We start from the raw sequence: 21837 nt of genomic DNA on the forward strand, positions 1-21837 counted from the left end.
TTTTTCTTATAGATGTATGTATCATATATATCGTGTCTGCCAAGCGAAAGATTTCACAACTTTCTATAAATACAAAAGTGTGTTTCTGATTTAAACGTTCCAACTTCTGGCCTGAGAGTTTCCGTTTTAAAACTTGTCGTGTCTTTTTGATAAAATTGCGACTTCTTTTATCTCTTTTTTTTCAAGCCTAATTAATGTGATTTATTGTTGATTTTTATGTATAAATTTTAATTTGTATTTCTGGGCCTCCATAATTAAATTTCCAGGGTAATTTTATATAATTTAACATAATTTAGATTTCAAAATCTGAAGTTAGAATGTTATGCACGCGAATAAAATAAATTTTATTGCACTGTAGCACCGTATACACGTTTTTTTTTTTTAAGAAACTAGTTTTACCAAGCAGCCTCAATGTTTCTTAAGAAATCGGCCTTTTGAGCCTTAAATGTTTCTTACATGTTTCTAAACTTTTTGACATAATCAGCCTTATAAAAGGCTGGATTGGAAGGTTCTTAAAAAAACCGAATTAAAAAATGTTTATTTTCCCATTCTCAGCCTCATCATGTTTCTTAGATGTTTCTTAGTTTTTAGTCATTCTGAGCCTCATGTTTCTTAAAAGTGTGTTTCTTAAAAAAAACAAACGTGTAGACCTTTTCATAAATTTACGTCACAAACATCACTTGCCTCGTACTGTATTCAAACAATTACCATGGTGATTATGTTTCTTGAGACATTAAATGATTTTTTTATGAATAGGAAGTAGTTTAAATAAAATCCGTTTTGTCAATGATCGTGAAACTTTGGTGAGTCTACTTGGCCATTGATGATTGTCAGTGTTTAATATGATAAAGTTGACTGATCTGGCGGTGCTGCTGGTGAAATGACTCATTCCGGAGTGACGTTTACAAAAACCATTAACAGAAGTTGGGATTTTAAATGCTTTATTTTTTTACCATGAGTAACTGCCTGTACGAATGAGGTTTTTGTGTGCTAAGAACTAAATGATTCGTTCCCCCAAAAAAGAGTAAAATTCTTAAATTTTCGGGTACCTCCTTTTTTTCTGGGTTCACTTACGAAGAGCCCCCTGCAAGATGTACGAAGGATTAACGGAAAATTCCCGGACAAATGCAAAACGCAAAGGCGTATAAGAAACAACAAGAAGCCCAAGGGCATGAAGGCCCAGCATTAAAAGTCTTGTTTCTAAATAAGAGTGATAAAATTTGCTTACTCATCAATTTTAATTTACAAGCTTTTTTATATTGAATTGGCACGAATGTGGAGCAAGATTGGTCAGAAAGAGGAAGAGAAAAACATTTTTTTGCTTATATTAGCACGATATAACAAACTGATATGAAACATGTGTCTGACATGAAACGGGAACACTTATTTATGTAAAAATAAAACTTTTGAAAAATCTTTAACAAACATATGATTGTGTTAAAGCTCTAACTAAAGGGAGCAAAAACAAATGATAAAAAGTAAAATTAAAAAGAAACCAGCATCGAAAAAATTTTCCTGCAACCACAGCGACTGAAGCCTCAGTAGCACTCAAAAATGCAAAATTTTTATATAAAAATGTCCATAAAAACTGAACAATTTGGAGTTATTGGCTGAAATTTTGTATAGTGACTCACTTTCAGATGCAGATCATAATTCAGTAAGTGTTTTTCCCAAAATGAGGCTATTTCAAGATGGTGTCTGACAGGGTGGCGCCGATAAGCCCTTTTGACCGTTTTGGACTGAAATGGCTTAATTTTCATATAAATGTATCTAAAATGTCCTTATTGTCTATTTTTTTAATCATTATATGCTGAAATTGTGTACAAAATTTGAGCTTTTTAGTTCAATTTTACCAGGAGAAACAGGCAAAAGAAACTTGCAAAATCAGACAAAACCGCAATACAAGTTGCAACATGCAGAATGCTCAAAATGCCTTGCGACAACTTTTTGTTTTGATTTCACTTTGTATTTTAAGGACCAGACAGGTCATTCATTTGAGGGGTATGCATGTTAGCCTCCACTGATGCAAGTTACCCCGGGGGGGGGGGTACTAGGGTTGGTGAATGAGGGGTATGTGCGGACGGGACCTCCGAAAACCGACCCTTACCAAATTTTAGTGAAAAGTGACCCTTAGAGAGACTTTTTCGAAAAATTTTCTCTAATTTTCAAAAATTTCCTACCCTTAGTGAGACTTTTTTGTAATTTTTTCTCTCAAAATCAAATTTTTTTTCTAAAAATCGAGATTTTTCCCACCCTTAGAGAGACTACTTTGAAATTTCCTGATTTTTGTAACCCTTAGAGAAACTTTGAAAGGTGAAAAACCCGACCCTTACCGTCCGCACATACCCAGCACCTATTTTTGCCCCCCCCCCGGAAGTTACCCGACTTAAAAAAATTTACAGTGGGAAATTTGAATTTATCGCTGTCCTCACTTACTAAAATAAAAACCCTATTTTGGAACTTGCGTTTTCTCATAAAGAGTGTGACCGTTGAAAGAATTTGTTTTGTTTTCAACTTTGTTGAACGGAATTTTTGTCGAATTTGTCAAACATTTTTTGTTGTCAAACTTTGTTGAACAGAGTTTTGGTCGAATTTGTCGAACATTTCCTGTTGTCAAAGTTTAAGTGGAACTTAATCGAATACTCACAATTTTAGTGCAGCAACCTTTGAAAATTTTGATTAATTATGTCGTCTGGTATGTACTGAAACTAAAATAACTGAGCATGATCGAGACTCCTTTAGAAAAGCTCAACAAATATAAAATTTAACCATAATTTTATGCAAAAAAAGTATCAAAATGTCCAACAATACAAATAGAGGCTAGTCTAGTCAACATCTTGCTGTTTGAATAAATTTTCTTGTCAAATATAAAAGCCTGAACACACATTTTTTCTTCGCACACGTTAAGTTATAATTATTCTGATAAAATGTCTGATTCCTCTTAATCATCAAGGAGATAGCAAGAGAGTACTAAACATTACATAAGAGAACATACCTGTATAATAATCTGGTTGGTGTTTGAACCTTCATTTTGAACAATAATGAGAAAACATCGATGAAAACCCTCAAGCAAAATCAGTGTAAAAAATGCAACTTTCAAAATAGTCTTTTAAAGCTTTTAGGTCAGTAAGTATGAACATCCACTTCTGTGGGTGCAAGTCAGAGCTACACTTAACTAATTGAAAAACATTTGAAACAGTAAACTTTCCTTTATAAGTCTCAAGATCCATAAAGAAATCAAAACATTGACCGACAACCAAAACGTGATTCTCAGGCGCCATCTTGGATTCCGTTCGGAGGAAATAAACCCACGGCTGCAGTAGAATCGATATTCTTTACAGCACGCAGCCTAAGACGACCCGAGCAAATCGATTAAATTTTATGCGAATGCCCCCGATTGAATCGCACTAAAAGAGCAACCATGGCACGGACAGGAGTGAGAGAGGACAGAAAAACAGAACACGGCACGGACTGCGGACAGACAGGACAGGACAGACACACGGAAAGTTCCTCTTGAAAGGCCCCTTCGCTAGCGCTGGGCCAATAACATGAGGTGCAATGAAGTATAATTCTACAATCATGGTCGGAATATATAGAGAGTTTTGTTAAAATCATTTAAAGTTCGGGCGAGAACTGCTATTTTAGCACTTCAACTTTCTTTCATTGAATATTTTGATTTTGGAGGGGTTCGGTGACTTCTAGGCTATATTCCAAGCCTTATTGGAGCAAATTGGAGCTTTTAGATCCTGAGATCCTAAGTTCTAAGTCTCATGTTAAAACTCAGAATTAAAACTCTACTTTCCAACTGTAGTTCAACGTGCTTAAAAATAATTTGTGGTGTTTAAAATTTCACAGGGAAATCCCCTTTGTCTCAAATATTTTTTCCATGATTGTACATTGGCGAGGTACATACTGGTATGGAGTAAAAATCAATGAAAATCGCGTTCAACACGCAAAAAATTGTGAAAAATGGCCCAAATCACGCCTCAGCCTTTTCCCTATCACGCACACCGCTTGAGGGGTTGATAGACTCTTCATCATTGACTTCAAAGCCTCGAAGAGGCTTGATACAAAACTCCTGGACGGGAAATGAAGCCACTTATTTCACATCCAAAACAAGTGACCCGTTTGGTTTTCATATGTTTTCACACAAAATTCTAAATGCGAGGGAAATCTTAAGGCTTCACTTTTTCTTGCTTGAGAAAGATTGGAGATCCCTCTTTAGCGCCTTCGGGGCTTAAAACTCAATGCTGGTCATTCTACGAGAGAGAAGAGACCACTGTGTACATACACGTTTTTTATAAGAACAAACTATACAAGGAAACGAGGCTTCGATGGCCAAGATGTTAAGAACATGTTAAGAACATTTTAAGGCTTCGCGGACTCTAAAACATCCGATTAGAAAAAGAAAATGGTTGTCCATTTTCTTACTAAAAAAATGGCGAAATTAAGAACATGTCAAGAACATTTTTAGGCTTAAAACTAAAAAAGTTAAGAACATCCGAAGGCTTTTGGATGTTATTATAAAAAAACATGTATATCAAATATCATGTTATGTGAAAGTTAAGCGGAAGTTTTATTCGGTTTCATAAGTTGTACATCAGACGTGATGGAAGGTGAAACCATCTTTTATCATGCGGTTAAAATTGAAAATTTAGATTTCTACTTTCATCAACTTAAAACCCATTTAAGAATTAATTTTATCTCCGTCGTATTGGTCCAGTTCAATATTTCACTATTTTTGCCAATGGGAGCAGAAATATACCATTGAATCCATTGAATAACTCTTAGTACCGTGAAAAGCACATGCAGAAATCATATTCCGACCTTAGCTGACCAATCGAGATTCTATTTAGCGCACAACACAGAGAAAAGTAACCATGACGACAATCCAAGATCTTTGATTAAGTTCAAAGTTGATATCTTTATTCCCGTCGTTGAAAACACAACTCAAAAATGTCATCAATGCTTTTTAAAAAGAGTCAGTGATAGAAAACCATAACATAAAGATCTGTCTATTATCTGTCTCTTCATCTTTAATTCTTTCTACAATGATTAGATTGAAACATGCGCGATAAAATTTATATAATTGGTCGTCAAAGGTTGATATGTTCTTTGAAAACACAACCTCTGATACTCAGGGTATACTCTTAGAGGTAAAAAAATTGAAAAGCTTCTATGCACTATATTAGAAATACTTCTGGCAAACGAAGTAGATTGGCAAATGGCAGTTATTTAATATGCGAGATTAGCTGATAGATTAATGAAATTAATGGAAAAAAAGCAAACAATTATAATTTGACACTAAACATAACAAATAAAGAAATATAATTTGGCAAACGCTTAACATTGCTGGCTTAGCTCAGATGCACAGCTATCAAAGGCTTTAGTTTAAACAATTGATACCACACATAGATTGAGGTCATCTACAAAAAGGGGACTATAATCTACGGTCTCTGAGTGACTGAGTGACCCCGGTACAGGTATTGGGTTGACCAATCAAATTATCCCCATAAACAAATTTAATCATTTATCTAGTTTATCTATGAAGCAATCATACTACGGCGGTACTCGATAGGATTGAACCCTTTTTATCAGGAGTATGTGGTCAAAGCTTTAGCTAGACTAGTAAACGGCGTCCTTGTATTTCGCTGCAGCTTACGCTTGCATTTTTTATAAGGACACTTTATAAGCACTATTATGGCGTTCCTGTGTCCAAGAGGAAAGACAACGCTTGCTAGTCTAAGCTTTAGCCGACTAAGTATCCAATATTCTTATAATCAAACTATTCTGGAAAATTATTACTTTTTGCTGGACAGTAACAAGCAAAATTACCGCAAAAATTGTGACAAGGTAGATTTAAAACCATTCCCTTGTTTGGAAAGCGGAAAAATTGAAAAGTCTTAAAGTCTTAGAGCTGACGTGACCCTTTCTCATATCAAAGAATAGAACAGTTTATAGACCAGCAGGCAGAGATGAAAAGACATTTTTGATGATAAGCTAATAAAGTTAATAAAGATCAAATATAACAAGTTGATAATTGGTTTCCTAGGGTACATGGTACGTGATGATTTTAGTAAGAAAGAATACGTCATCTTAATTATTTGTTGTAAGCATATATTCTCATCATTTTGATAATTATCCCTTTTCCCTAACTTGTTGGCATAAATTTGTTCCAAACTCCATATTCATGATATGCACCATTGGAGAGGTTCCACACAACGTGTCACTTTTTCTATCTTTTAAGTGACGTATTGGGTGGAAAATTTTAAAAGTGCTCAGAAGACTCACCAATGGTGCATGAATAACACTAAATGAAATATGGGCTTTAAATGAACGTTAAAACAACGTTATATAAAATTGTATCATTCTGTGGTATTATATTACCGGAATCTACCGGAATAGCAACCATTTCCTTTGGCCGAATGGGTAAGAGGGAAACTACAGAATCTCAAGTTTTTCTCTGTGGTACTCACTTCTGAAATATTTCTAACAAAAACCACGCATACACATTTTTTTATAAGAGCAAACTATATAAGAACATAAGGCTTCGATGGCCAAAATGTTAAGAACAAGTCAAGAACATTTTAAAGCTTTGTGGACTCAAAAACACCCGTTTCCTTAAGAAAAATGGGTTAAAATGGTCACAGAATGGTTGAAATAAGAACATTTCAAGAACATTTTAGGCTTGAAACCCAAAAAGTTAAGAACATCCCAAGGCTTCAAAAATTTTGGATGTTCTTATAAAAAAACATGTATCAAAGATGGAGTATAATTCTCAGCCAGGCGAATATCAATCACTAAACCTGATTGAAAGCGCATATACAATACTTAATCTTATCTAATGAATGACATGACAAACATACAAGGTTTTAACATTGGAAAGGGATTATCAGAGTGACGTCACAAGCGCTCCATGTTGATTTTTCAAGTTCATTTATAGCATGTGTTGTGTTTGAAAACAACTTTTGGTGAGCGAGGCGCGAGTTTGGCAAAAGTTTTGTATTTTTGCACTCAGAAAAATAATGTTACATGTTGTTACTGTTAAATTGAAGGCGATTTGGACCAATCAGCAGTGTGGCTTATTGAAATTACATCATTGCTAGCCAATCACAACACTCGAGTTACTTGTTTTTTTGAAAGCTGATCTACGAAACAAGATACTTTTTACGGAAAGATTAGGAATTGTACCTTTGGGTAAAAAAATATTTTCGTTAAAAAGTATGCAGATATCCAAAGAGTATTTCATTTGAAGAAAGTAATTGAACCAAAGAAGTTGGATTGATTTTTTGACGAGGAAGGTTCATCTGTAATCATTAAACAAAAGAAAAACCAAGCAGTTAAAGGTGAGCTAGGTCCTAAACCTCTGTCTCTGTCCTTTGATCAAATTTTGTTGTAATTTGAAAAAAAACTAAAAAAGTGTAAAAGTGAGCATGGGTAAAATCCTTCTGAAGGTTCAATAATCTATCAGAATTTGAAACAGCCGTTATCGTTTCATTGGGTCTAATTAATGTATACTCTTTACTTGATACAAGCTTTACAGTAATTAATATCAGAGAGCCTTTTGAGGCTGGTACACGTTTTTTTATAAGAAGAAACTATATAAGATGCCCAAAATATTAAGAACAAGTTAAGAACATTTTAAGGCTTTGCGGACCCTAAAACACCTATAGATACTTATAAAATGGCAAAAATAAGAACATGTTAGAACATTTTTAGGCTTAAAACTCAAAAAGTTAAGAACATCCCAAGGCTTAAAAAAATTTGAATGTTCTTATAAAAAAAACGTGTACTCGAACGTTTCATTATTGACAAAGGCTAAGGCAACTTTGGCAGATAAAGAATGAATGCTTTTGAACTTTCAAGTGTTGACTTCCTGCATGAACCACCAACTCTCGACTGAAAGCTAGAGTATGATCTCAAGAACAGTTTCAGTAAAAATGGTTGAAGTCCGGTTGTTTCTCAAATGGAAACAAGGTTTCTCAAACGTGTACCCGGGGAGCTACGGAAGATTTGCGACTCGTCCACCCGAGGGCGGGGGCGGGGGCGCTACTCGATTTGTAAACGATCGAATGTGCGGATAAAAATTAGAATCTCAGAATGGGACCCCCAGTGCAGAGAAAATTTAGCCGTATTTGAGCCTTTTTTCTGGTCAGGAGTCGGTTATAATCTATGTAACGTAACGTGATACGGGGTGTTATTAGTTTGTATAAACTAAAAGTTGTCCGTTCCATTATTTTTTGCTTACTTTGGTTAATATGTCTGAATTATTGGTTTAGCATGTTAAATTACCCTGTGTTGTTAAATCCAAAACATTGAATCGATGGGAAGATATAAGAAATTTAATGCAACTAAGTCCACTTCAACAGCTAGCCAATGTACTTATGTCAACTTAAGGGTCTTAAAATCTTTCAACTTTTGCCATAACAAACACAAGCACACGCATTTTCAAAGTTTCGTAAAAGATTGTAAAATGATTACAAAGGCATTTTAGGGAAAATCGAAGGGGAAACTTAACAATGTTTCATTTTGGTGAATTACCGGTAAAATTAGTTTTAACGAGAGTCAGTGCCGAAACTTTTTTAGTTTCGTTGCATGGTTCAATTTGTGTCAAAAAGACAATAGCATGAAAAACGAAACATGAGGGTCAAATTCACAAATAATTACTCCAAGAAATTTCCCTTCTCAAAAGATTCCGAAAGTATAATTTATTAGGTATTTTACGACGTGAGAGGAAAATGGATTCATACTAGAAAATTATCCCTCCAAAAAATCTCACGAAACACTACGCGCTTTTTTTTTATAAGAATATATTTTATAAGAATGCCCATGATGAAAATGGCCAAAAGATTAAGAATAATGCTAAGAATATCACCATCATGGAATTTTGCTACTCAAGGTAAGAATGCCATTTTTAGAGTATTTTCGATTATAAATTGTCAATTATCCCTAAGATGCCAAGTAAGGCTCACAAAAATGCCATTTTATGCTTGAGACGTATGTACTTAATGTTAAATCTAGTCTGAATTAGGATCCTAACCTAAGAATGCTGTAAGAATGGTTTAGGATGATTTTCCCAAAATAGTTAAGAATATCCATGATGAAATGGATTTTCACCATTCTTATAAAAAAAAAAGCGCGTATCATAAAATGCACAGTGGTATGTATTTTCACACATAATTTTAAATATTGCTCAACACTATGCAGATGTATATCTTATATCAGTTTCCTTTACGTAGAGAAAGAGAAAGAATCATGTTGTATTTGAGTGGCTGAGAGAATTTTCTCGAAATTTGATAAATTTTATGTTTTAGTCACATGCAAATTTTGACTTTTAGTTTTTCGACATTTTCTCAGCCCGGACTCATGTTATGTTAAATAGTTATACACCGTTAGAAAGATATCTCTAAGGAGAATAATGTAAAAATAATCTTCTTCATTTTTCAATTTCTCAAAAATCTTTTATCCTTTAGATTATTGTCCTTGGAAATATCTTTCCAACCGTGTATAACTATCTAACATAGCATTAATTGGTGATGAGAAAATGTCAAAAACTAAAGTGTCCACATACTAAAAGATGATAACCTGATGATGCTTATGCAATAAATGATAAGGGAGTGTACACGTTTTTTTATAAGAACATCCAAAATTTCTGAGGCATGCATTCGGATGAAAAAAACGTATAACGTTAGGGTGCCCGTTTCCCCTCCACTAATCTCATAGTTGATTGAAATTCGATTGACGTTTTTGCTTACGTTAATTTGTAATTCCCCTCCTAGCTTTAGTAATTTCCTTTCCTCTTAGATTTTGTAATTTCCCGCAAAAGCGAAATTTCGAAATTCATCACCTTTTTCGAATTTCTTACTAACTCGGAAAGGTTAAGTAAATGGAATACTATCCAATTAAAACTCGATTCGCATTTCTATTACTTTTTTGAGACCACTTTTTCAAGTTTCAAATTGATTTCCAGTGTTAAATTGACGTCTTTCAGAATTGTTAGAATTTCAATCCAAACCATGAGATTAACCAGGAATCCCATGCTTGTTTTCGTGAAATTCTGGATAAATTACCCTCGTTGCACTCGGGATATCTATCCTGAATTTCCCTCATAACCTTGAGATTCCTAGTACTAATCGAATATTAGGTTGCAAAAACAATTAATTTCCCAACCCTATGCGGCACACCTTGTTAGTTAGCTAGGATAATAGCCCGCTGGAATTAAGCCATGAAGAATATATAAGTTAATAAAACTTAGACTGGATTCCTTTTGTTACAGGGATAGTAAAGGCGGGAAAATATGGATGCGCGGAGTTTACGGGGCGGTAGACGGGAAAAAGTCGGCGGTAGAGTTTCGAAGAAAAACCAGCAAACTCTACCGATTGTAAACTCCTTCCGGAAAAAAAACCTTTTTTCTTCGATAGTGATTTGTCTTAAAACAATAGCATAATCGTCTAAAATCAGAGTAATACAGTAATATAGGTGTTATATCATAATTGTTACGAGGTAATATTACTATAAGAATGTCATTCAGTTTATCTTACTACCATGCCCCATTCTCTTTTAAAATTAGTTTTATAGCATGCTAGACTAACAAAACTGAACAGTGCAACTTTTGTCAGTCCTAATGTAGTCCTGGTCCTAAACCTGGGATACTTAGGCAAGTGAAGGGTACGGATAATATGCCTTTTGGAAGCTGGCAGTCCCTGTAAGAGCTGGAAAATCAGAAAATTAAATCTTAGTCCCATTAAGGGTCGGAAAATAGGAAAATTTAAATTTTTTGCCTCTAAAAATATCGAACCAAATTTAGACCAAATAAGGGTCGCAAAACTTACAAAATTTTCCAATTTTTTCTCCTTTTCAGTCCCGCTGCTGGTCCAAGGGTCAAAAGCAGGGCAATACCCCCCCCGTCATCCTGTAAACCTAGTACCCCCGGTTCCAAAACAGTAGAAAAGCATATAAAGAATTACAACACGTGGGAGTTATCGGTCAAACTGATCTCGATTCTTAAAAGTCTGGTTGAAATATCATCCATAAAATAAGACCACAAGTCTTAAAGATTATAACCCTTGTGTGAATTCAAGATATTTCAAAATGTGATATTTTATACGGAAACACCCGAAAAGAGATATATCAAACAATTTCGAATTTATGAGAATAGAATACCGTACTTACCTATAACAATTCAATCAAAAGCCCCAAAATCGCAAAAAATCGGATATTATTGCGGTAGGCCACTTTTTTTTAGATTTTGGCGCTTTTGATTGTTAGGAGGACTTTTCGATTGTTACAGGTAAGTACGGTAAGCGGCAACTAACCGGTGTTTTCGAGTGCTCCCGTATAAAAGATTACGTCACGAATATCACAAGTATATTTCTTATCATAAAACATAAAGATTGACCAAATGTTACTTTATTCTTATTCAGGATGTCTAGAACGAAGTTCCTATCGTGTTCCATCATTTTGGTGATATTGGCGCACCATGCAAATACCGAAAAAGTGTTTACAGAGAGTGCCACAACGATCAAAAAGGATAAAGAAGCGACAACAAAGATGCCATTGATAACAAAGCTGATAACAACTATGAAGACATCTAGCGCCGCTGCCGTTACCGAGGGAAATAATTTTCGCGATCACACAACAGAAGGGTTTTCATTTCCACAGAACATCAACGACTTATGCAAATTATTCGGCATTAGTCAAAAGAATTGTTCTTGCGAAATATTCTTAAACGACCCGAACAACAACGGAATACAAGATTTCATTAAGCAAATTTGCGAACCAAAAAAAGTTAAACCAGAGAAAGTTTTGACATACAAACCATCATTATCACGCCCGTACGCTATCGTGGCTGTTGTATCTGCGTCGTTAGGGGTCCTTGGCAACACTGCCGTCATCATCGTAGCAATACGTCGTGAATATAACACCATGTCGAATCTATTAATAGCCGAACTGGCAACTTCAGATTTATTGTCCGCCATTATTCAGTTATTGATGACAATTCCTTTATTTTGGACAAACAAATGGCTGTTTCCTGGCTTCATGTGCAAAGTCATGAAAAGTAGCCGAGTACTGAGTGGTCTTTTATCCGTTGGTTTTATCTTAATGATCGCATGCGTTCGATACCAAGGCTTGGTAACTAACCCATGCTGCAAAACAAAGAAAAAGAAAGTTCATTTCTTTTCTATTGTGAACATTTTAATGGGTATTTGCTCTATTGTCCCTATCATCTTAGTGCAAGATATGGACCCTGATCTACAAAAATGTTGGGAATACTGGCCTAACGGAGCAACAGATTCACTGATCTATAATATTTACTTGACCGTCATCTATTTCGTTATCCCCTCTATTGTGGTTTCAGTTCTGTACACCAAGTTGGCTTATAAACTCTCAACCGCTGCTACTAACAGTTACGCATTCAGAGGTAACCAGATCTTATTCACTAGACGGGATGCTGAGAACAAAAAAGGAGCAAAGCTAGTCATAGTTATATTCGTAGCTTTCAATATATGTGTTTTACCGAACCGAATTGCACTCATTTATCTGGACGCAGTCGATTATAAGGTCAGTGAATCTGCATTTGTCATCCTAACCTACTTAGCTACCATACCGTTTCCATTGCATGTAGCTTTGAACCCGATCATTTATAGCATCATGGATAAAAAATGGAGACAAGAAATCTGGGCTGTGTTGACGTGTGACACCAAATTGATTAAAGGACGTCGAATCAGTTCACAGAGTAGTACGGCAACGGCTAAATCTTCAATCTCGAGTACAAAATCGTATAATATGAATTTGAGATTCAGTAGTGTTGGAAAAGATGATAAAGGAAGAAATACAAGCGTTGATATGGGGAATCCTTTAGTGGCATACGAAAAACCGGTTTCGTTATCATTCAGAGATGAAGTCTTTCTAAAACAGTAATTCAAAGACCATTATCATTAAAGACTCATGAGCGTTCTTGTGCCGACTCAACCTCGTCCCCGTGTATTCCAGGCTTTATTTACGTTACTGGTTGATGCCAGAGCGCTATCAGTAAGCATGAAAAGGCTGATAATCCACAGGGAGCGGGGTTTGCACCGACTGTAATTCGGATTTGGGAATATTACGGTGATAAGATGATGAAAGAAAGATCAAGATTAAGAATCGTAATGGTGTGAAACTGTAATGACACCATTGATCTAATTTTACGAATATGAATATTGATTGAAAAACGAAAATTTAATTCTTGACACTTTTCGTATAAGAAAAAACTATATAAGAACATAAGGCTTCGATGGCCAAAATGTTAAAAACAAGTTAAGAACATTTTAAGGCTTTGTGGACTCAAAAACACCCGTTTTCTTAAGAAAATGGTAAAAAATATTCACAAAATTGTGAAAATAAGAAAAATTTTAAGTTAAGAACATCCCAAGCCTTCAAAAATTTTTGATGTTCTTATAAAAAAAGGTATATCTATCATGAAGAAAAAATATCCCAAATTAGTAAATTACTAGTTATTTTTGGGCTAAATATATGTCACGGAGACCAAATTATAGGTTTCAAAATTGACCACAACAAAACAATTATCGGATAATATAAAGATTAAAATTTTGGCTAAAATTAGGATTCATAAATACTGATGTAGATATAAAGGTTCTCGTTTCAGATGTTTATTTGGTTATAACTTCCCGAAAATAGAATTCAAAGACACTTTTGGTAGAAAATAGAAATTGCACACTTTGAATAATTTTCAAAATAAAATTCTTATTTTATTTTAGTTTTTCTATGTCATTTCCGGGCCCATTTTTATGACGCTTTTTGTCGTAAATACTTTATCATAAATTTTTAACTTTATAGATCTAACATGACATGATTAATTGAGGAAAAATAATAAACTCAAGAATAAGAAAATTTCTTCGACTTTATTTTTGAAAATGACCCAAATATTGTATATTTGTAATGTATTGCCCAGAGTGGTTCTGGAACAAAGTTTGTTGCCTTTGTTTATCCAGCATACACGGTATTTAAAAATACATTTGTGAAGTCTTTGAAGCCCCCTTTGAATGCTCTTAATTTTTTTAAGTTTAAAGGTTTTGTTTTTAAATAAGGGTGATATCGTTTGCTTACTCATCAAATTTAATTCCAAGCTTTTTCACATAGAATTGACACGGATGTGGAGCAAGATTGGTTAGAAAGAAGAAAAGAAAAACAATTTTTGCTTATATTAGCATAATATAACAATATGCAGACACTGTCCTGGTATGAAAAAAGGGGAACACTTATGTAAAAATGAAACCTTTAAACCTAAGAATGTTTAAAACTTTTAAAAGTATCTGAAAGCCCACGAATTGCTTTAAAACATTTATCAGAACCCAGAGAAAATTAACACTTAAGATTAAACAAATATAGTATCGCCCTAAAATTAAAAGAAATATCCTTACACAAGTGTTTGTTTAAAGCTAAATTCAAAAAACTCAAACAAATGCTTTAGAGAAACTTTTTGTTAGATTACTACCACATTCCAATGTTACTTGGCTGAAGCACCGAATAATTTCAGAAAATCAAAATAGTATCTAAGATGGAGCGCTGATATTTATTCTGCAAAGAGGGATACCTAGTTCAAATCCCTCCCCCATAGAGCAAAATTTAAGAAAAAATTATTAGGACCTTGCACAAACGAATTACCAGAAATATTTCTTTGCGACAAAATTATGTGAAAATCTTTCCGATATATTGAATGTGAAATCCTTTAGACTGTTGGAGGTTTAAGTGAGAATATATCGAGATTATCAAAAGGAAAATGGATAAGACATAAAAAAGAACTATATGAAAGTGAAAATATGTCTTTACAAGTTTTGCTACCGACTGGTGTAACCGAACATGTCGAATGTTCTATCCTGCTGTCTTCACATAATCTAAAAATCAATGTCGAAAAGATTACAGGAATACCTTACGAACTACAAAAGATTGGATACAATGGGCGTTATTTAGATAACAATCGATGCTTGGCGGATCAAGGCGTGCCTCCTGGGGCGGTACTGAAGCTAGAGGTTGATATGTGGTGGAATAAACTTATTTCTCTTGCGTTACAAGGGAACACGACTAGCCTGGGTCGACGTGTTTCAATGCCAATGCAGCAAATAGGAGCTGGTAATCGAATCTTATCAACTCTGTTAATCTGTGCTACTAGCGGTAACCCGAAAGGCATTGATAATATGCTTGTATTGCATAAAGACTTCGACTTGGCTTCGTCTACGAAAGTTACTGGTCGAACTATTTTACATGCCGCTGTCTTATCAGGAAGTTTAAAATGTGTTGAAGAGATTAAAAAATATGCAGGTTTGAAATTCGAACAGTTACTTTATTTGAAAGATAAAGCAGGTCAAACGCCTTTAGACGGGTTATCTATAAACGATTCGCGAATGTTGAACTATGTTAATAAGTTTCTATCATCTCCCATAAATATGGACCAGTTGAAAAATAACGAGAATAGAGATAATCGTAATAAGGAAAACACGTTCATTGTTGAGCCGAGTATTAGGGAGATAAAAGAAAGGAACGGAGTCAAACAACAAGAAATTGAAGAGACCCACATTGAGGATATACCACGACTTGACAGAGATAAGGAAAACACAAACCCAGAACGAGTAACTAACACAGTTAATCAACAAACGTCAATGGTTTCAGTCGCTCCAATCATAATAGAGCAAACCGAAACTGGGCGAACAATGAAAATCGGGGAAAGTAAACCGGTCTCAAATAATCCTTCCAATCATTTACCCATGATTCCACAGGCTAATGTTCAAAAATATAGCCCTAGACCTGCACGTAAAGCATCGCAAAGTTCCTACGTGCCGACTATTTCAAATAAACAACCGCGACCACCGAGTCAAGAGAAGAAACAACGACCCGTTGCCGGTAAAATGATGGAATCGAACTTAAGAAAGTTTTCAGCAGCAAAGTAAGATATATGATATGAAACAATGGTTTCAATGGGGTTGGATCACTGATTTCTAGCTGCTTGACTGGATTGAGCTTTCCATATAAGGAAGCGTATTCAGTTTTAGAGCTGACTAGTCCATCATCTTGTTTTCAATTCTGGTTGTCACAGCGAGATTCGAACGAAGGTCCACTTAGAAAACAACATGGTTGACTAGTTAAGGGCTCTGACCATAGTGAATTTTTCATAATTGCCGTGTTTAAAATGTGTTTTCTGACTGATGTAACCAACAAAACTATGGCATGTTATACATTTTATGTTAGACAAACTATTCCTGAATCTGAAAATTCAAAAATTGCATTGAAAAAATTTGATGAAGAAGAAAATGAAGACTTTTGCGAGGAAGAGTATTTCAACTTTGAAGAGCTTAGTTTCGGCGAAGAAAAAACATTTTGAAAAATTTTTGCGGAAAATTTTTGTAAATGCTTCTTTGTCTCGAAATCTTAAAAATAGTGGTTTTTCATCAATTTTTCATCTGGATTTTGCTTAAAAAAACAGTCATAACTTTTCACACATCTTTTTAGAAAAATTTTCCGCAAAATTTAAAATAGTTCAATTCTTTGCGGACAGTTTGAAAAAAGTTCGAAACAAAAAGGTTAATTACCCATTAAAACTTAGCACTTTTTATAAAAGAAGGTGATGCAACATATTATTAACGTCTTTTTAAAGTTCATAGCGTCATTTTTGCAATTAAGTTCTTAATTACTCTTAAGGGGTTTGATTAAAAAGCAATTTATAAAGGCAATTCTTTGTTAAAAGTGTTAAAGAATGTAAACCATAAATTTTATGTTCAGATACTAAAATCTATTTTCTGACTATGGTCAGAGCCCTTAACTTCAAAACTAGAAACACTTCCACGGGAAATCTTCGAGCAGTAAGCCTATCTAGGGCATAAAATAATGTGATATCTGTGATTTGGAAAGGCTTTGTCATTATTAGCACCTTAGAAACAAAAACTGACCAAAACGTTCCCGAGAGGTGAATTCTAGCTTTGGACAGTCTCCTGTGAAGACCACATTCAGCGATTTTCTGAAAATTTGGTTTTAAAGACACACAAAGAGCCTTTTTAATCATCATATTAATCTACAATTGATTATTATGCCTCCGTCAAATGCGATCTTTGAGAACCCTTGCTTGGGTACCAGTTAGGCTTTAATTTGTCGAAGTTCAAAAAAATTCTCTTGGATGTTTGTAACCTATAATCTTATATTATACATCTTTTATACTTTACCTTTTAGCCGACCTCGTTTTGTACCTGATCAACATTTCAAATCACCACCCCAAATCAAACACCCTGTGCTCAACACTCGGCCCTCAGACCAACGCCCTTCTTCACCAGGAAATCAGCAAAACCATTTGAATGTACATTTGACGCTTGCATCTCAACGCCCCACATCGCCCGGTCCTAAGGGTGCTGGGGTTGGCGAAGAAAAGAAAGTTCGAAGAATTTCCCTAATTAAGAGTCCAAGACCGTTATCACCAAAGTGAGTACAAAATAAATATTTTCATTAATTACGGAAAATAGGGAATTGGCTTTGGATCGAGAGAGCTAATTAATTTAAAACGTAGATGCAATAGTTCAGAAATTCTCTGAGATGAAAAAACTTTCGAGAATTTGTGGGTGCTTTTTTGCCTCGAATTCAAAAAATATATTTTTTGCATATCTACCTCGATAGCCCACATGGAATGAGTGCAGTGGGAGCAATAGCTGAGCAGCCGGAAGATGAAGAAAAACCAGTTGTCATAGAGATAGAAGAAGAACGTATCAACAAACCTTGGAATAACTGGATCAAAGCTGTCACTGTAGAAGCAGACACAGACGTGGAAAGTGGTTAGTAAAACCTTTAGTACACAAAATACTGTTATTTGGAATCACGATAAATGAAGAAACTAAACATTTAATATAGAAGAGGCTTCTTTTAGGCCTTTACAACCAAACATAATTTGGCGAGAAACTAATCGGAAAAAAATACTTGATCTTTTGACAAATCCTTTTAACTCATTCTCTTCAGAGCCTCTTAATCCTACTTCTTAACCTTAATTACGAATCAATCCTATCCTGGAGATTTCAATGGCTTTCAGGGTCCATTGGCTCCCCTTTTTCTGTTCCGGGGATTAAAGGCTTTAAAATGCAGTTAAAAAAGAGGACTTGCTTTAAAATGGTCTGCGAATTAGTAGATAACTGGGTTAATGACATTGGGCGTTTGTGGTTTTCTGAAAAATACCATTTCCTTTTCAAGGTGGAGAACGCCCAATGACGCCCGATCCAGAGGGTGGTTCATCAAACAGTACACTTCAAGTACAACAACAGGGTAACGCTAGAAAGAAATCATTCGATCGATGGGTACAAGAGAAAGCACAGGAGGAACAAGAAAAAGAATTACAAAAGATGAGAGAAGCTTATGAAAAAGAAAGAGAGGAGGTATGGGAACTTTCTATTTTCTCAATTAGCACCCCTTTACTCACCATCAACCTCGCTCCCTGTGTATTATCGACTTTTTTATGCTTACCATGGCGTTCTAAATCTACAAAACTTCTCGCTGCGTTAGTTTTTTTTCATTTTTTTCACTCCGTTTCAATGCAACGACTTCGAAATTTGAAACCCCACAAAATTGACGTTGCTGCACGCTTACTAGGTTTGTAGATTTGAAACGCCATGATGTTTACTGATAGCGCTAGATAATACCCTTGTATTGTCTGCTTTCAGAATGCTAAAGATTACGTAATTCGATAACAAAATGTCAGATTTCATTTGTTCCTTGATTTAAAACCTTTACGCACGTCACGTAAGAATTATGAAGTATTGCTTTGAGAAGTTCCCCCTCTCAGAGGAGGAACTCTTACATCAGCCTTCTCTATTGTTTATACAGTAACGTAAATAAAGCCTGGGATACACGGGGACCATATTGAGATCACCTGCACCAAATGTTTTCATCAAATAGATGCCGAACTTTAAAATTCAAAAATATGATCTAAAAAAAGCATGGCGCGGTAATTAGCTTGAGGAAACATAGTATTAAAACTCCGGACACAGGCAAAGGCATCATTTCTAATAATATCAAAGAGAGAGGCATCTGAGGCTGAAACTTCCTGAACTAAAGTCATATTCCATGGGATCTCTCACCTAAATTTATCCCCAATGGAAAAACCACATGATGCATTAAATTGAAGCCTTTTAGTGAGAAGTTTATTGGAAACACTTGCATTTAATAATTATTTAAATTCAATACAATGTAACTATATCATACCACATACAGGAAGAGAAGAAGGCATCACATCACGGCAAGAGTTTTGACGATTGGATGCGTGAAAAAGAAGAACGCGCTAGACAAGAAAAAGAAAAACATGAACAAGAACAAAAAGAAAAGGAAAGAAAAGAAGCTGAAGAAAAGGCTAAACAACAAGGTTGGTGGCTGTCTGTAGACCTCTGTTTATAGCCTACTTGCAAGGTTTTGTGGCTGCCTGTAGACCATTGTTTGTAGTCTACTCGTATAGGTTTAGTGAATGTCTGTAGAACTTTGTTTGTAACCTACTTGCATAGGTTTTGTGGCTGCCTGTAGACCTTTGTTTGTAGCCTACTCGTATAAGTTTAGTGCTGCCTGTAGACCTTTGTTTCTAGCCTACTTACAAGGTTTTGTGGCTGCCTGTAGACCATTGTCTGTAGCCTACTCGTAAAGGTTTAGTGAATGTCTGTAGACATTTGTTTATAACCTACTTGCATAGGTTTTGTGGCTGCATGTAGACATTTGTTTATAGCCTACTTGTAAAGGTTTGCAAGACTATGTCAGGTAGGTTAGATATTACAACAGTTATGAACTGTGATGTTTTAAGAAAATACTTAGTCAAGGGTAAATTTGATATTGATTATGGTAATATCAGCAGGTAATCTGTCAAATGTAAAAGACCCCTATAAAGCGCAGAGAAGAGGGTTAGTGGTTTTATTCCAAAGTTTGTATAGCATGGTAATGTCCTTTCTTTCTAAATATTTTCAAAAAAGTACCCGAGTAATAACTTTTGACTTATTTTTTATCTTTACAACCCTCGACTACCAGTACACTGGGGTCGTTTATTACATCCGTTTTATACAGTAATGTGCATGTTATTTGATAATGCGACATATGCCACGTGAAAATGTTAATAGTTTATACAATAGTGATATTATTAACGTCATAAGTTCTCCTTGCCATACCCCTCTCTTTCTCTTATATTAAGCCGTCCAGCGTGCTAGACTACCCTTCAAGGGACTTCCTAAAGAAGGTGAAAGCCTTGGTTAGGGATCTCTAGATTCCATTCTCCAGGGGTGAAAACATAAGTATCTCAACAATGATTATTATCATCTTAAGGTAAATCATTCGAGAAATGGGTGAAAGAGAAGGCAGAGTATGACCGTCTATTGAAACAACAACATGAACAAGACGCTAAAGAAAATCAAAAGCAACAGAAGACGTTGAAAGGGAAAACTTTTGAAGATTGGCAAAAAGAAATGGAAGTAAAACGAAAGCAGGATATTGAAGAAAAGAAAACGAAAGAGACCAAGGTATAAAACAGGAATCTTTAACCTTTCTCAAGCAAGAAAAAGTGAAGCCTTAAAAAGATTTGCGCTGTATTTAGAATGACGTATTGAATCTAGACTTTTCTCCGTTTTTACATATTTTTCAGAATCTGACGATAGGTTTTACTTTCAATCTGGTGTTTGTGTGAAAACCACGCGGGTCACATGTTTTTGATGGGAAAGTGGATTCATTTCCCATCTAACAGTTTCGGATCTAGCCCCTTCGGAGCTTTGAGATCAATGGTCAGAGCAAAGTTCTTTGTCTCAGACGGGAAAGGAGTTTAAGGCAAAACTCTTCAAATTTTACAGACTGTTTTTTCATTTGGAGATAGAAAAGCTCCTTTTTGCTTAGACGGAAATCCGTTTGACACGGGAGACTGATAAAACGACATCATTCTCTACCGTAGAATTGACGTTGGACCCTAAACTGATCGTTTATGACTTAAAAGAAATCGTAATAAAAACATTTTCCTAAAAGATTGAACGTTCTCAGCAGCGTAGATACGAGTGAAGGAACATATTGCTTAGGAGAGCAGATTGAAACGACAGAGTAATTATGTTTTTATACTACGAATAGGTAAGTGCTTTGTTGTAAAAATCTGCTCTCCTACGCAGATCGTTCTTCACCCCTGTCTACGCTTCCGGTTCTTTTCCTAAATATTTTCAGGAAAAGGAAAAGCAAGAAGAAGCAAAAGTACGGCGCCGAAAAGAATCGTCGGCAAAATTCCAACAATGGTTACTGGATAAAGAGAAATTAGCTTTGGAAAAAGAAATGCAAGAATTGAAGAAACGAAAAGTATCGACCGCTAAAAATGCTACACGTAAAGCAAGTACAATGAAAAAGCCTGCTCCGAAATAATAACATTGTGTCTTCATCAAAGAGAAAATTTTGATTTCATAGGAATCCACTGAAACATGTAGAACCTTGACTGCTAATCTGCTTAATCGATCAACGGCTAAGTCAAAGTAAGGTATTGAACCATACAGGTTTTACTGTAAATAAATATTACTGATTTTAAGAATTCGATTCCTTCATTATCAACTACTGTTTGTTACCTTCTGGTGTCATGGTAGCACCTAATTCCCTAAACTGGTACGGTGAAAATGTAGAGCTTTTCAGTTTGTGACGATTTTTTCCAATAGCAAATATCGATGCACCAAAAGGAAGAAAATCATTTCATAAGCTAAATTTATTCTGCTTTATGCAGTGGCCAAAGCGAAGTTCTTTTTGTCTCAGAGGTAAATTAGACTTTAAAAATTTTGCAGAACTTTGTTGAATTTGGAGATTGAAAGCCTCTTTTTGTAC

The 21837-nt window shown here is 35.1% G+C and overlaps 4 protein-coding genes across 4 annotated transcripts in view; 3 read left to right on the forward strand and 1 right to left on the reverse strand.

Annotated features, from left to right (window-relative positions):
* LOC136802001 (uncharacterized) overlaps positions 1-21837 on the forward strand; it is a 253117-nt gene that overhangs the window by 227982 nt on the left and 3298 nt on the right. The gene's annotated exons all lie outside the window — the stretch shown is intronic.
* LOC136801998 (GDP-D-glucose phosphorylase 1-like) overlaps positions 1-21837 on the reverse strand; it is a 36942-nt gene that overhangs the window by 2708 nt on the left and 12397 nt on the right. The window lies entirely within an intron of this gene.
* Positions 6957-13312, forward strand: LOC136801994 (QRFP-like peptide receptor). The gene is made up of 2 exons (XM_067058692.1): positions 6957-7346; positions 11424-13312. Exon 2 carries the CDS (start codon positions 11425-11427, stop codon positions 12919-12921), a length of 1497 nt encoding a protein of 498 aa, XP_066914793.1. The 5' UTR covers positions 6957-7346; position 11424; the 3' UTR covers positions 12922-13312.
* LOC136801995 (inner centromere protein-like) lies at positions 14673-21573 on the forward strand. Its single transcript, XM_067058693.1, has 7 exons — positions 14673-15940; positions 17218-17463; positions 17656-17810; positions 18220-18401; positions 19237-19384; positions 20323-20516; positions 21199-21573. The coding sequence occupies exons 1-7, from the start codon at positions 14820-14822 to the stop codon at positions 21388-21390; spliced, it is 2238 nt and encodes a 745-aa protein (XP_066914794.1). The 5' UTR covers positions 14673-14819; the 3' UTR covers positions 21391-21573.

Source organism: Clytia hemisphaerica, unplaced genomic scaffold (genome assembly GCF_902728285.1).
Source record: "Clytia hemisphaerica strain Z4C2 unplaced genomic scaffold, Clytia hemisphaerica genome assembly, whole genome shotgun sequence".
In the NCBI taxonomy this organism is placed as follows: Eukaryota; Metazoa; Cnidaria; class Hydrozoa; order Leptothecata; family Clytiidae; genus Clytia; species Clytia hemisphaerica.

What these genes read in the sequence shown, in the direction of transcription:
- LOC136801995 (XM_067058693.1), top strand. Translation starts at nt 14,820, where the DNA reads ATGTCTTTACAAGTTTTGCTACCGACTGGTGTAACCGAACATGTCGAA. An exon ending in AGAAAGTTTTCAGCAGCAAA is followed by an intron (nt 15,941 to 17,217) that starts GTAAGATATATG and finishes TTTACCTTTTAG; the next exon opens with CCGACCTCGTTTTGTACCTG. An exon ending in CCAAGACCGTTATCACCAAA is followed by an intron (nt 17,464 to 17,655) that starts GTGAGTACAAAA and finishes CTACCTCGATAG; the next exon opens with CCCACATGGAATGAGTGCAG.
- LOC136801994 (XM_067058692.1), top strand. Translation starts at nt 11,425, where the DNA reads ATGTCTAGAACGAAGTTCCTATCGTGTTCCATCATTTTGGTGATATTG.